This window comes from Lipotes vexillifer, unplaced genomic scaffold (genome assembly GCF_000442215.2).
Source record: "Lipotes vexillifer unplaced genomic scaffold, Lipotes_vexillifer_v1.1 scaffold1130, whole genome shotgun sequence".
NCBI classification, from domain to species: Eukaryota; Metazoa; Chordata; class Mammalia; order Artiodactyla; family Lipotidae; genus Lipotes; species Lipotes vexillifer.
In genome coordinates, this window is record NW_006797877.1 from 560,939 (window position 1) to 576,284 (window position 15,346).

At 36.6% G+C, this 15,346-nt stretch overlaps 1 protein-coding gene across 1 annotated transcript in view; it reads right to left on the reverse strand.

The window, feature by feature from the left end:
• The window catches only part of UGGT2 (UDP-glucose glycoprotein glucosyltransferase 2), a 160,928-nt gene that overhangs the window by 104,626 nt on the left and 40,956 nt on the right, over positions 1–15,346 (reverse strand). The window contains exons 10-11 of the mRNA XM_007469922.1: positions 14,239–14,299; positions 1,302–1,393 (exon numbers count right to left, since the gene is read on the reverse strand). Of these exons, the coding sequence (XP_007469984.1) occupies positions 1,302–1,393; positions 14,239–14,299 (153 nt within the window). The remainder of the gene's footprint in view (positions 1–1,301; positions 1,394–14,238; positions 14,300–15,346) is intronic.

Consider the following 15,346-nt stretch of genomic DNA (forward strand, 5'->3'; position numbering starts at 1 on the left):
GGCACCGAGGCTCTGGCTCCTCGGGGATCAGAGGAAGAAGGGTTAGGGTGTGGGCGTGGTACCAGCTCTGCGACCCCAAACACGACAAGGATAGGAAGAAAGTGAAAAATAATTCCCCCTTCACTTTCTTTCCCCAAATCGACAATGTTAAAGTACCGGCTGCAAAGCACCTGTCTCCAGATCCAGGCTATAACTTAACAGGACATTTCCTTCCTCTCTTTCCTGAATCATTTTCTTTCATTCATCAACCTTTTCATACTTTTTACTCTACATGCTCTGATCCTTCCTGAGAACTTCTTTCTTTGATTGTTTATTTTGTGCTAAAACTGTCAGAAGATATAAATATCCTCACCTATTTTCTCTTTTCTCCTTTAAGGGAATTATAGTAGTTTTAACTAGTGATCCGATCAACGAGGAACAAAAATGTATCACACGCCCTGCAGATCACTGATTACCAGGTGGAGGAGCCCAGGGGGCTCTATCTCTTGAATAACCTGTAGCCTTTCCAAGTTACACGTCACAATGTTCCTGTTATGAAAATTTCCCCATACACTGCCACAGAGAACTTTCCAAAATCTACCTACCATTTCTGCCCTCTTTTAAATCTATTTTCACTGTTCTTGAGCACAAATGTAATTTCTGTCCTCTAAAGTTTACTGCCAGGAGCTGACAACTGCTCTTCTCTGTGTGTAGTATTTGGCCTTTATATCTCAGATTAGTATTTTCCCAAGATTAGGTCCAAAAATTCAACTAAATAAAGATAAAAGCCCCACTTGAACCCTACTTCTCAATCTTCCCTGCGTTTTCCTATGTATTTCCAAGGTGCTAAGAAAATGAAACAAATGAACAATTAATTTAAGTTCAAGAATTCAATTAAAACTGAATATCTGAACTAAAGTACTGTGTTTACTAAATTCATTTTATATTCTAAATATGAATTTTAAAGTAGTTTTATGACTCTCTTTAAAAGTAAAATAGGGCTTCCCTGGTGGCGCAGTGGTTGAGAGTTCGCCTGCCGATGCAGGGGACGCGGGTTCGTGCCCCGGTCCGGGGAGATCCCACCTGCCGCGGAGCGGCTGGGCCCGTGAGCCATGGCCGCTGAGCCTGCGCGTCCAGAGCCTGCGCTCCGCAACGGCGGAGGCCACAACAGTGAGAGTCCCGCGTACCGCAAAAAAAAAAAAAGAAAGATATATTTGCTTTACCTTTAAAGTGATTATTTGCATTTTAACAAATACTAAATTCAGGACTAAAGTGTACCTTCATATATAAACCATAGTTTGTATCAATAATTCAATACTTACTTAAAAGGATCATAAGAATCCATATCAACATGAAGTCCATTTATATATAGACCAGCATCGCCTGGTTGAATTTCAAATCTATCCTGAAGATGCTGGAAATACAGAAAATAGTTAACCAAGTGATATAACAAGAGCTGATCTATGTCAGGAGTTGGCCAACTATTTCTATTGAGTCAGACAGTAAATATTTTAGGCTTTGCCAGGTGTATCATCTCTGTTGAACCACTCAACTCTGCCCTTGTAGCACAAAAGCAGTCACAGATAATTAACAAATGAGCATGATTATGTTCCAATAAAACTTTTATATGTATAAAGACAGGCAGCAGGCCACATTTGGCCTATATGTGGGTAGTACTGCCCACATCTGATCTAAGTGCTGGGAACCTTAAAACAGATTAAAGACACAATACCTAAGTATTTTGATTTTGCAGTATGTGATATTTCTAATGCTACAACAATTACTTACCTATTACATTTTATACTGTGTGTGTGCGTGTGTGTGTGTGTGTGCGCACAAACACTTAGAATTTGATAGCTGGCACAATCCTATTGTTTGATATCCCAGAACTCAAAACTTTGGTGTATGTGTAAATATTTAGCAATCATTTATGAATTCATAAGTTTTCATTAAAGCAGTGTTTCAATGTTCACTAACTTTTTATTAAGTAAATATTTCCCACGTGCCTACTCAGTGCTAGAAACAACTCCAGGCACTAGAAGAAAAGGGAATGTCCTATAGCTATAGAGCATAGTAGCAAGGTCGCGGGGAGGGAGTCAGATCTGGTTTAAACCCCAGTCTTGCTACTTACTCGTGGTAAGATTTAGGCAAATTTACTTAGTATCTTCCATAAGTCTCAGTTTCCTCATCTGTAAAATAGAATACTCACAAGTCTGTTATAAAGGTTTAATGTAATATATATCTGTGACTAGTCACATATAAAGTACTCACAAATGAAGCTTTCATTATGACTATTACCAGAGTAGGCAAATTGATTTAGGAAGAAAAACAGTGTCAAAACAGTGCATTTCAATGACATCACACAGTAAGTGACCTAAGAGAGATTTGTATAAATTATTCTGGAAAGACAGATGAAGCAACTAACTTGAAGTTCAGAGGGGGCTTTACAGAGGTGAATTTTTCTGTATGGTTATCACTCACCATGACAGGTGAGCTACATATAGAGAGGGGAGAGGAGGAACTAAATTTGTAACAGTACAGAAAATATCTCCATTTGCTTTATGCAAAATACTGGCAAGAGATTAACATGAGAGATTCAAAGGTGAAATTCTGATTTGTCTTTAGCTACTTCTGTGCCTTTCTATCAAATAGTTACTTTTTGCTAGGAAACCTGCATTCAAACTTCAAAGTCTACAGATGTCTAGTGAATCCACTGCCTGTTTTCCCAAAATGTGCACTGAACCATCATACACATTGTCTCAAGCTCTCTCCAGCACCTCCTTTGATTTAGGCATCACAACTGAAAGTAGAAAGCATATCAAACACTGATCTATACTAAACTAATTCCCTCTCTGCTAATTCCCTCAAGAATTTTTATGTCAAGCACAGAGTCTTGAACAAAAAAGATGCTCAAAACAAGGGTAATAAGTTAAACTCAGTAAACTTGATGCTGAAACAATGTCAAAGAGAGGTACGTGTATTGGAACTGGTGGTGACAAATTCTTCCTTTTCCCCTCAAAGTGGTGGCCTTAAATCCTGGCAAACTATCCCAAGTGTATGATTAAAGGCAGCCGTTCTCAAATCAAGGAGTAAGAATTTAGTTTCTAGCAATATGATGAACCAGAGATCCTGAAATCCTTCTACTAAAAGAAAATATCAGAAATGCTAGATTAAAATATTAATATTGCCGTCTAAAAGAATGGTTTAACGTTTTAAATTAAAGATTTCACTTAAGAGTAGAGAAGAAGTGTGAATAAGAGTCCAAGGATATAACAAACACTGAAGGCCCTGCCCTGAGGACATCTCAAGCATCCTCATCCTAGGTGGCCTAAAGTGTGTGTTTTTAAAGGTCAGTCTCAGAAGGACAGGAGGCAGAGCCTTGGGCCCACCAAGGGCAGGCAGCAGGGTCAGAGATATCCTTGTGCACATAAGGGAGTGCTACACTCACAGTGAAGTGAAAAGGTGACCTAGAAAACAAAATGTCCTGCAGAAACAGCATAGAAACTTGCTGAGTTCACCATGGTTCTTAATGGAGGAAGAACAGTCTTCCATAAGAATTCATGGCTTCTGGCTTATCTTCACATGAGTTTGAGGCCCAATTTCACACTATTTTGAAGGTCCAAAAAATATAAACAGACTTTTAATTTAAAGTGGAATTAGGGGAATTCCCTGGTGGTCCAGTGGTTAGGACTCCGTGCTTCCACTGCAGGGGGCATATGTTTAATCCATGGTCAGGGAACGAAGATCCCGCATGCCCTGTGGCACAGCAAAAAAATTAAAAAATTAAAAAAAAAAAAAGTGGAATTAAGTCGGGAGTGCTCATAAGCTTTGAGCAGAAACAAATTCAAATCTCCATGGACAAATATGACCTCATTAAAGAAAAGAGGGAACAATGTACAGAAATGTATCCCTTTAACAACCAATGGAGCTGTGCCATTAGTTGAAACTAAAAAAAATTCCAATTGATTGGATTTCAGGAGACTGGTTGAGCATTATAATGGTAAATTGGTTTATAAACTTGTCTGGAGGTCCCTATGCTGGAACTACATGCATTCTGAACTTAAAATTTGACATCCAATCAGATGTAAATCTAATATAGGAAGGGTTTTGCTTTTTTCTGGATGAGTGATGAGAGCAACAAAGATTCCAAAAACATATATTTTACAGAAGAATTGTTGGAGAAGATATGCTAACCTAGGAATTTTCTCTAAAACTCCGTAAAATTTTCACACATTCTAAGTAATTAGTTGACATAATTAGAAAAGTGTAAGCTTTTATCTGAATTAGGTGTAATCTTTTAATTGGACTTTGTACTTAAAGATCTGCATCTGGTTTATTATGTAATTACATAATTGAAAAAATCTGTTTCACAATTACTGATGCAAAAGAAGTTACCTGACCACCTGACCCCCTTCCCCATTTCCCCACACCAAAACAAATAAGTGTCATGAAATTTAATTAATATATTTAACAGCTCTTACGGTAAACAGTAAGAGATACATATTGCATTGACACTGAATTTTAAATCATCTAAAGTAGATTCTGCCCAGTCTCTGAGCAAAACAATGATTATGAACTTCAAAGGGAAACTTGCTGTACTTTGGAGTTGAATCAATTGCTTCCTGAATAAAACCAAATTCAAATTCACTTATACAACTTCAGCATAGTCATGATATTTTTGGGATAATCTTTGCATGAGTCCAAAGTCAAAACTATGTAAAAACTATTCACAAAGAATTTCTGTTCTCATTCCAGCACCTTCCACTCTTGTTCACCAGCCCCTACCCTTGGCCCACAGAGGTGACAAATTTTTCCCCCAAAGTTTCTGGTTTATCCTTCTGGTGTTTCTTTATACAAACATAATACAAACACATATCTTGTTTTCCCTGTTTTCTTATGCAAAATAAGACTCACCAATAGAGTGCACTATCATACATATGAATTTTTGAAATCTGCTTTCTCAGTCTAACTCTGATCTGCATTTCTCTTATTCTAGAAAGATGAATCATCTTTCTGTATATTTAAAGACCACTATTATTTCTTTTTTGTGTGTAAACCCTTTGTTTACATGTTTTGCAACAGTGACATGTTTTACAGGAACTGTACTATTTGGTGCGTATGGATAAGATGTTGGAGCAGTGACGTATTTCCAGGGTGTTCATGTGGCCCATCCATTTTGCCTACATTAACACTGCAAGGGACATTCCATAATTTTTTGACTTTCCGATCACAAGCATCCCTTTCTTCTCTGAGGTTGGAACTCCCAGTTTAGTTACCTACTACACACTCCATGTGTTAGTGGGTAACATGGACTACTAGCCCAAACACCTCTGCCTGGGATTAGTGACGTGAACGCCATTATTCCCTTGTCTTCCTCTCAGTGTGTTCCGAAAGAGGCAGTAAACAAGATGGCCATATACAGTGTCAAGATTAACTTACTGAATAAATTCAAGGTTCCTTGCTCAGTAATCAAAGCTTCTTTCAAAAACTGTTTCACTGCTAATTCCAAGCGGATGAGAAGTGGCCAAGGTGACAGCAGTGGGTGGCCCCAGCATCCCTGAGTAGGCTGGAGCACCTGGTGGCCAGCATAGATACAGGAGGTACAGTCTGTGCTGCTGTGCACACAGGGCAGAGGTCCCTACTGCTCCTTTAATTTTTCAGAGTAATCCTGGCTATTATTCCTTGTCTACTCATCTTGCCAAGTTTCAGAGGAAAAAAAAAACACTCCAGGTTCTGATTATATTTACAAATTAACTTAGAATTGACTTCATTGTAATATTCCAATACAAGATACGTCCTTCTACATGCCCTTAAGTAGACTGTCAAATTTTTCTTTATATAGGCTTTACCTACTTGTTAAGTTTATTCCTATATACTTCTTGTGTTGCTATTGTAAATGGAGTCTTTTCTTACATTATAACTTTTAACTAGTTGCTTGCAATATATGGAGCCTACTGATTTTTTTTTTTTTTTTTACCAAGGTTCTTTAATGGAGAAATGAGTACCAGGTATAAAAGTTTGAGGGCATATCTCTAGTTCACATTTCATCATCTTGTCCAAAAGTCTATTTTGGAGATTTTTTTTCATTTTTTGCATTGTTAAACTTTATGCCATTCCTCTGATACTACATAGTACATTCTAGATTGTTAGAATTATAGAAAAGTCTGGCAGCTTCACTGCTGTGAAAATTGGAACTACAGAAATAACATTATAAAAAACCTTAATACTATTTTGTTTATATAACAGTCTTTCAAAATGTAAGTGTAAAACGTTATTACCATAAATTGATAACTCCAAGTAAAGTAATAATTTAACAAGATGATAGACATAGTTTAAAATATTGAGAATTATATTCCTTTAAAGTCACTAATATCAGTCTAGTAGATTACGATATCCTCTCCCTCTTTCTGACATACTCCAACTGTCTTACATATGTAAATATACATAGATATTTATGTATGATGTATTTTTCTCTATGTGTGTGTGTATATATATAAAAATGTGAGTTTATGTATATGTACATATAAATATGTGAACACTTAGCAGAGGGCCACAGTTACTGAGGCGGACATTGTGCTAAGTCACTTTATATTCTCATTTAATCCTCCTAATAATCCAGTGAAATAGGTACTATTCTTTTTTTCTTTTTTTTGGATGCATAGAACTGATTAGCTTTTATTCATGTTACAAAGAGTTCTTTTCTTTACAAAAATTATCTTTCTGTCTTTTTTTTTAACATCTTTATTGGAGTATAATTGCTTTACAATGGTGTGTTAGTTTCTGCTTTATAACAAAGTAAATCAGCTATACATATACATTTATCCCCATATCTCTTACCCTCTTAATGTCTCCCTCTCTCCCACCCTCCCTATCCCACCCCTCTAGGTGGTCACAAAGCACCAAGCTGATCTCCCTGTGCTATGTGGCTGCTTCCCACTATCTATCGGTTTTACATTTGGTAGTATATATATGTCCATGCCACTCTCTCACTTTGTCCCAGCTTACCCTTCCCCCTCCCCATGTTCTCAAGTCCATTCTCTAGCAGGTCTGCATCTTTATTCCTGTCCTGCCCCTAGGTTCATCAGAACCATTTTTTTTTTTTAGATTCCACGTATATGCGTTACCATATGTTATTTGTTTTCCTCTTTCTCACTTACTTCACTCTGTATGACAGACTCTAGATCCATCCACCTCACTACAAATAACTCAAATTCATTTCCTTTTATGGCTGAGTAATATTCCATTGTATATATGTGCCACATCTTCCTTATCCATTCATCTGTTGAGGGACACTTAGGCTGCTTCCATGTCCTAGCTATTGTAAATAGAGCTGCAATGAACATTGGGGTACATGACTCTTTTTGAATTATGGTTTTCTCAGGGTATATGCTGAGTAGTGGGATTGCTGGGTCGTATGGTAGTTCTATTTTTAGTTTTTTAAGGAACCTCCATACTGTTCTCCACAGTGGCTGTATCCATTTACATTCCCACCAACAGTGCAAGAGGGTTTCCTTTTTTCCACACCCTCTCCAGCATTTATTGTTTGTAGATTTTTTGATGATGGCTATTCTGACTGGTGTGAGATGATATCCCCCTGTAGTTTTGATTTGCATTTCTCTAATGATTAATGATGTTTAGCATTCTTTCATGTGTTTGTTGGCAATCTGTATATCTTCTTTGGAGAAATGTCGATTTAGGTCTCCTGCCCATTTTTGGACTGGGTTGTTTGTTTTTTTGATATTGAGTTGCATGAGCTGCTTGTAAATTTTGGAGAGTAATCCTTTGTCAGTTGCTTCATTTGCAAATATTTTCTCCCATTCTGAGGGTTGTCTTTTCCTCTTGTCTATGGTTTCCTTTGCTGTGCAAAAGCTTTTAAGTTTCATTAGGAGCCTATTGATTTATATATTTTAATTGTGCCTTCTATTATCTTTTGCTATGGACTGAATTGTGTTGCCCCACCCCAAATCCATATGCTGAAGCCCTAAACCCCCATGAGACTGTATTTGGAGATGGGGCTTAAGGAGGTAATTCAGGTTAAATGAGGTCATAAGGGTGGCACACTGTGTGCACACAGAGGAAAGGCCATGTGAAGACACAGCAAAAAGGCAGCTGTTGACAAGCCAGGAAGAGTCCGTATCAAATACAGAATTTGCTGAAACTCCGATCTGGGACTTCCAGCCTCCAGAACTGCGAGAAAATAAATTTTTGTCTGCAGTACTTTGTTATGGCGGCCCAAGCAGACCAACACATCATTCTACATCTAATTTTTGTTTTTAGTTGATTCTCTTATATATTCCTCACCTTTCCCCAATTTTTATACTTCCAATATACTTCTCTTGACTAATGAGGTGGGCTAATAACTAATACAATAATAATTACAGTGATGATAATGTGCTTCATTGTCTTGTTCCTGATTTTGGTAAATATACCTCTAGTAATTTTCTATTAGTAAGATGCTGACTTTTAAGCTGAGATAAACACAAATACATATGCACATGCACATTTTTAATCATGTTAAGGAAGTGTAATCAATTTCCTTATAAAGCATTTTTTTATATTCAGGAATAGATCTTGAATTTTATAAAATGCTTTTTCGGCAGGTACAAAGATAATCATACAATTTTACCACTTAGATCTAACGACAGTATATGAATAGATTTCCTACTCTATTGACCATTCTTGCATCCCTCAAGCTCCATTCAATTATGATATATTACCATTTCATTAGTTTTACTATTTTTACCTTTTAACTCATTAATTTTTACCTGTATTAATTTCTTCTGCTTTTGCTTTTCTTTACTGTTAACATTTTAAGTCTGATATTTAATTCATTTACTTTTTTTTCGTTTTATTGATGTAAGACTTCAAGGCTTTTCTCTGAACTTTGTTTTATTTGGTTCCCAAAGATTCTAATATCTTATGTTTTCAAATGTTGTCATCAAAAACTGTTGCAATTTTGATGTGTATTTCCTTTGTTAATGTTTATTTTATTTATTTTCCTTATTTATTTATTTACTTATTTGGCTGAATCAGGTCTTCGTTGTGGCATATGGGATCTTTGTTGAGGCATGTGGGATCTTTTTCGTTACAGTGCGAGGTCTCGGGTTTCTGTCTAGTTGCAGTGTGCGGGTTTTATCTCTCTAGTTGTGGCACACGGGCTTCAGAGCATGTGGGCTCTGTAGTTGTGGAACGCGGGGTCTCTCGTTGAGATGCATGGGCTCAGTGGTTGTGGCACACGGGCTTAGTTGCCCCACTGCATGTGGGATCTTAGTTCCCCGACCAGGGATCGAACCTGGTCCCCTGCATTGGCAGGTGGATTTTTTACCACTGTACCATCAAGGGAGTCCCTTGATGTGTATTTTATTTTCCCTTCTACTTAAGAGTAAATAGTTTTTAACTTCCAAGTGAATAAACCCTTTTCTTCTGATTTTGATACTGACTTCTAGTTTGCATTGATATTGAGAATTTGTTTTCTATTTTACCCACTTTCTGGATTTTTTGCCATTACTACTTCATAAAAACTTGAAGAAAGGCATATTTTTTTCTATTGTCAGGATACAAAATTTGTTATATAGCTAGAAGACCTATTATCTATACAATCATAATGTCATTTGGTCTTCTATATCTTTACTTACCATTTCACTAGTCTGAGTGAGGTAAATCATATTTCTCGTTCCATCTCCTGTAGTCTGTTTCAGGAATGTTGCTGCAGTGTTTTGATTAAAAATATTTTAAACTGCTATTGTAGCCTTGTGAATTATAGCCCTTAGTATTATAAACGGCCATTTTTTGCTCATTAATATTTTTAGAACTGAATTTTTCTTCACGGCATTTTAAGGTCACTACCCTTAAAACACAGTATTTGCTTGGTATACCTTGGCATGTCCTTTAATTTTTGACATTTCTAAATTACTTTAAAAGTTTTTATTTTACATACATTGTACACGCCTAATGAAACAAACTGAACATTTTTGCTAATATGTTAGTTAAGCTTATTTACATTTATTGATATCACAGACCTAGTTAGCCTCAAATGTCATTCTTTCATGCTGTATTTACTCTTTCTAGATGTATTTTTTAAATTTCTCTTTCTTTTCTTGTGCATTCAGTTCTTTTCACAGTTTGGAAGATTTAGACTTTTGTTTCTCTAGTTACTATTAAACATTGTATGTTCATTTAATACCCTCAGTCATCTCTTTCTTTAACCAACAACTAATGATTTCTGTTACAAAAAAATAATACAATTAGCCTTTAACCTCTTTCTGCTGCCTTTCCTCTCACACAGCCCAATTTTATTCAATAGTTTTATACTCATTAGTAGTTAACTATATACTTTTAAATAAGTTCAGGCTTCCACTGCTTGACTTTTCAGCTTTAATTATATCTTTGATTCCTGAGTACTACAGTTAAGGCAATCAGCAAGTTCATTCCATTTTCTACCCCCCCGCCATATTTACTAGTTGCAATATTTTATCTTTGTCAGAGTAGGTACTGTTTACATACTATACTATCGCTCTGTCCCTCACTTTTTGCTTTTAGTTCTACACATAAACATATTCAATGCCCAACAGGCAGTTGTTCTGCCCAAGAATCTTCAATCAGTTCTTGGTCGGAGAAATTCCTCAGAAAGTGTTCTTGGGAGCAATATTCCCTGAATTTTTGCATGTTCAACATTTTTGTAGCCTGTGTATACATATCTTTTTGAAGGACAGTTCTTCTTTCCTTGAATGTCTTGTAGATGGAGCTTCAGTTTCTTGGTGTTGAATTTGCTTTTGAGAAGTCTGATGCCAATGTGATTTTCTTTCCTTATCACCTTTCTTATAAAATGCATAAGTAATTTCCTTTGTTCCCTATAAAGTTCAATAGCTTATATTTGACCACTCTTGGTCACTTTTCCCAAGTTGCACAGTGCATCCTTTTTATTTGTGGATTGGGAACTTCTTTTATTTCAGAAAATTTTCTGATTGTAGTTTTAGGCATTCGTTCTGTCCATTTGTTTTATTCTTCTATTCATGGACTCTAGTCTAGGTATATTGGATTTCCTTTACCTGTGGCTTTACTTTATCATCTTCTCCTGAGTCCTTTCTCTTTTTTTTTTTTTTTTTTTTTTTTTTTTTTCTTTTTTTTTTTTTTTTTTTTTTTTTTTTTTTTTTACCATTTCTGCATTTATTATTTCTATCTACTATGCCTTCTGCTGTGTTTTCTATAAGGTCAGTTCTCCTTTGTGACACTTTATAACTTTAGTTTTTATTTCAGAAATGGTTTTATCTTTACTTTCTACACCTTTGCAAAGTCCTTCCAGTTCTAGTTTCACATTCCCTTGTTGCTGCTCACCAAATCCATCACTTTAATGTTCACCAACACAATGTAAACTATTGTGTTACAAAGTCTACCCAATCCCAAACAATTGCCCACCTTGAAAGACCCAACTTAAACCACCTAACCAGAGACCCTCTCCAATCCTCTAATTACTCTACCCTAATGTCCTCCTTTTGAGACACTAACAAGAGTCTATCAAGGTGTTGCTCTCCCTCATTGCAGCAAGTTTATTAAACTCAGCTTTGCCTGAGTAACAAGTTTCCCTGGCGGGTTTCTGTTGGGGAGCTGACAGTCTACACCAGACTCCCCCTTCCCACCTGGTTTTACTTAAATACATCTGTCTAGCCCTTTGTATGCTGTTCTCCTAGAAATAGGAGTCACTGAAGAATTTTTTTTAGAAGACTAGATCAAATTTCTTAATTTCATCAAATACCCTTCCAATCACCTAGCAAGGTGACTGGCAATAGAAAAACTCACAATTCTTATTAAATTGTTCTGAAATGAGCTGTAAACCACGGCACAAATTCTGGTTCCATCTTGTACCAATTCTGTGACCCAGAAGAAATCACTGGATCTCAGTTTATACATTAGGATATTAACAACTGCCACAATATACAGAACATCTTAAAAACTACACATTGCTAAATATAGAATGTATTATAGGTAACATTTAAATATTCAAAAGTTTTCAATTCAACAAATATTTCTGACAGAATGCTCTGTGCCAGGTACTGTGCTCATTCAAACCCCTAGGTTCAGAGTTTCCTGATTTACTCATTTCCACTAACTTTCATTCCCACTCCAGCAGCTAGCTTTGACTGTCATCCTGTGATTATGTCATCACAGTGGTTCACCTTTGGGGCTATCCCATTTGGTCCTTCCAATTATCTCTTTCATTCCCACAATCTCTCTTAAACCTCATGAAATTCTTCAGCCTCTGGAATCAAAATCATCACATAGAGCAAAGCTTTGATGACCAGGAACACCCCCTTTGGACTATTAATGGAGCAAAAAGTAAACTGGATTATGTGATGCCACTGATACTTTGGCATTCCCTTCTTTTCCCTCCTTTTTCTTTCCCAACCTCTCTTCCTTTCTTACTGCAAGTGGCATTATTCGAATAAATACAAAAATTCTTATAAGAAAAAAATGCTTTCTGCTTGAAGAATGGTAAGAGCAATTAGGAAAATTACAGACAGAACTAGTGCTCAGTTTTGAAGGATAAGCAAGAATTTGTTAGGTGGGCAATGAGGCAAAGAACATCCCAGGTAGGGATGATGTGCTGCGGCTTCTATCACTCAGTCTCCCATGGACTGTGCATCTACTGCATTATCATCATTGTAGTTGTCTGTCATCATCAAAACAGCTGATATTTACTGAGAGCTTACTGTCTCAGTGTAACAGGCACTGTTGATGGGCTAACCTGGCACTAACTCTAAGCCATTTCTCCTCTGCTCCCCTCAATCACTAGAAAAGTAAACACTAACTTTCCTAGTCTCCCTTGTGGCTAGCAATATCCACATTACAAAATTTTGGCCAATGAGACAGAAGTCAAAGATGGCTGAAGTGTTCCAGAAAGGCTTCAGTCAGGATGAATGTGGTTTGATCTTCCTGCCTCTTTCTGCTTTGAATCCAGACAAGTAGTCTGGAGCTGTGGCAGCCATTCTGCAACCATAAAAGAAAAAATCATGTCTGTGGAAACCTACTTTGAAACTTCTGTTTTTTTTAATATTTAAAATTTTGTTTATTTTTGGCTGCGTTGGGTCTTCGTTGCTGTGCACAGGCTTTCTCTAGTTGTGGTGAGCCAGCTTCTCATTGCAGTGGCTTCTCTTGTTGCGGCGCATGGGCTCTAGGGTGTGCGGGCTTCAGTAGTTGGGGTGCATGGGCTTAGTTGCTCCATGGCATGTGGGATCTTCCTGGACCAGGGCTTGAACCCGTGTCCCCTGCACTGGCAGGCGTATTTTTTTTTAAACATCTTTATTGGAGTATAATTGCTTTACAATGGTGTGTTAGTTTCTGCTGTACAACAAAGTGAATCAGCTATACATATACATTTATCCCCATTTCTCCTCCCTCTTGCACCTTCCTCCCACCCTCCCTATCCCACCCCTCTAGGTGGACACAAAGCACCAAGCTGATCTCCCTGTGCTATGCGGCTGCTTCCCGCTAGCTATCTGTTTTACATTTGGTAGTGTATATATGTCCATGCCACTCTCTCACTTCATCCCAGCTTACCCTTCCCCCTCCCTGTGTCCCCAAGTCCATTCTCTATGTCTGAATCTTTATTCCTGTCTGGCAGGCAGATTCTTAACCACTGTGCCACCAGGGAAGGGACTTCTTTTTATGTGAGAAAAATGAACTCCTACTGTTTAAGGCCCTGTGTGCCTGGGATTAATATTACTTAAAGCCAAACCAGTCCTATGTAATAAAGCCAGGAAGTGTTCTCAAGCATTTCCTAAGTATTAACACAGTTAGAATCACTTGGGGTCTTAAGGTAATTTAGGAGACCATTTAGCAGAATCTTATCAAACTAGTGATCAACTGTGTACTATATGTTATAGGACTCTAGTAATGTTCCAGTGGTCTAAACTTGGCTTGGTCCTCACAAGCTTTTAAGCAAAACTAATGAGAAACAGAAGAATTATCTCATAGCCTTTATTCTCTATTTTGTGAAGAAAACCATACAGCATGGGCAGAAAATTTGGAGTATATAAGGTTAATGAGAAAGTAAGTAGGATCTATGTCAGGAAAGATTGGCTAGGATCACAAACTGTATGCTATATAAAGTAGACAATATAAAAATGGAAAAACCTGAACTGTTTTAATAATCAAAAAGTACAAGTTAACATTTTTCTTTTTTGTATGAAAATTGAAGATCCAAAGTCTAAAATATAGTGTTATTAGTGTAGTAAATTTTTTAAAAAAGGAAATCAAACAAACCTTTTGATTTTCCTGTATTTCCTCCCTCATACGTTGATTTACAGCAATTCTGGTCAGAGATCTGGGAACATAAATACAGATACAATTCATTCTTCCTTAAATGTTTGTACTAATCTATGATTCAGTGCCATATAATACTTTGTACGAGAAACTAAAAACTCTAAAGGCATCATGACTGAGAAGTGTACATTTCCACATAGCCTATTTGACAGGTGGTACTACGGCTTTCATTAGACAAGGGTATTTGATTCAGGTGGAATAGAGACTGTCAAAAGTTCATGCGCACAAACTGTACACATTACATGCTGTCACATTTTTCAAGAATACTTGACTGAAAATGCTGTTTTGTGTTGTTTTGCCCATAGGGAGAAATTCTATATGAAATTACCAATGTCATTATATGTATCGCTGCAAATAGGCAATTTTTGGAATATGTGTGTATAAAGAATTTTGGTTAACCTGAGATCTTTACCACAGTAGGTAAGTTCTAAAATACTGATAATGTTGACTTCATATATTCACTCTATAAGGAAGCTTATAACTCCCTTATAATTTAAAAACAGAGCAAAATGTCTTTTAAATAAGTCTATTAATTACATTTATTTGACCTACTAACTAGTAAGAATGCTTAATTAGCTATTTATCTGTCAATTTTATGCATAGAAGAAAATGATTTAAAAATTAAAAGATTGTTAATGCAAAGTTTGGCATTAAGTAAAACTCAAGCAGAAGGGTGTATCTTAAAACAACCCACAATAAGTGTGTATTACACCTCCTAAAATCTGGCAGCATTTGAGATTAATTGCAACTGAAAATCTGATAATGCAAATTTTTCATTCATTTATCAAGTATTTCATTTCAATGAACATTTACTGGCTGTCTACAGAGTGACTTTTTTTTTGATGAAAAATAAAAACCATTTGTTAAGTCTGAACATATATGGAGGCGAGATTTTTAGCCTTGGGTATCAATTATGGTTGCACCATTGATGGAGTCTGGTGGAAACCAATTCAACTTGCTTCATCCCAAGATTCAGGAAGCATCCACAAGTTCATAGAGTAATGACTTATCAGAGTAATTGTAGAGATATGCTTAAGCCTACAGTTCA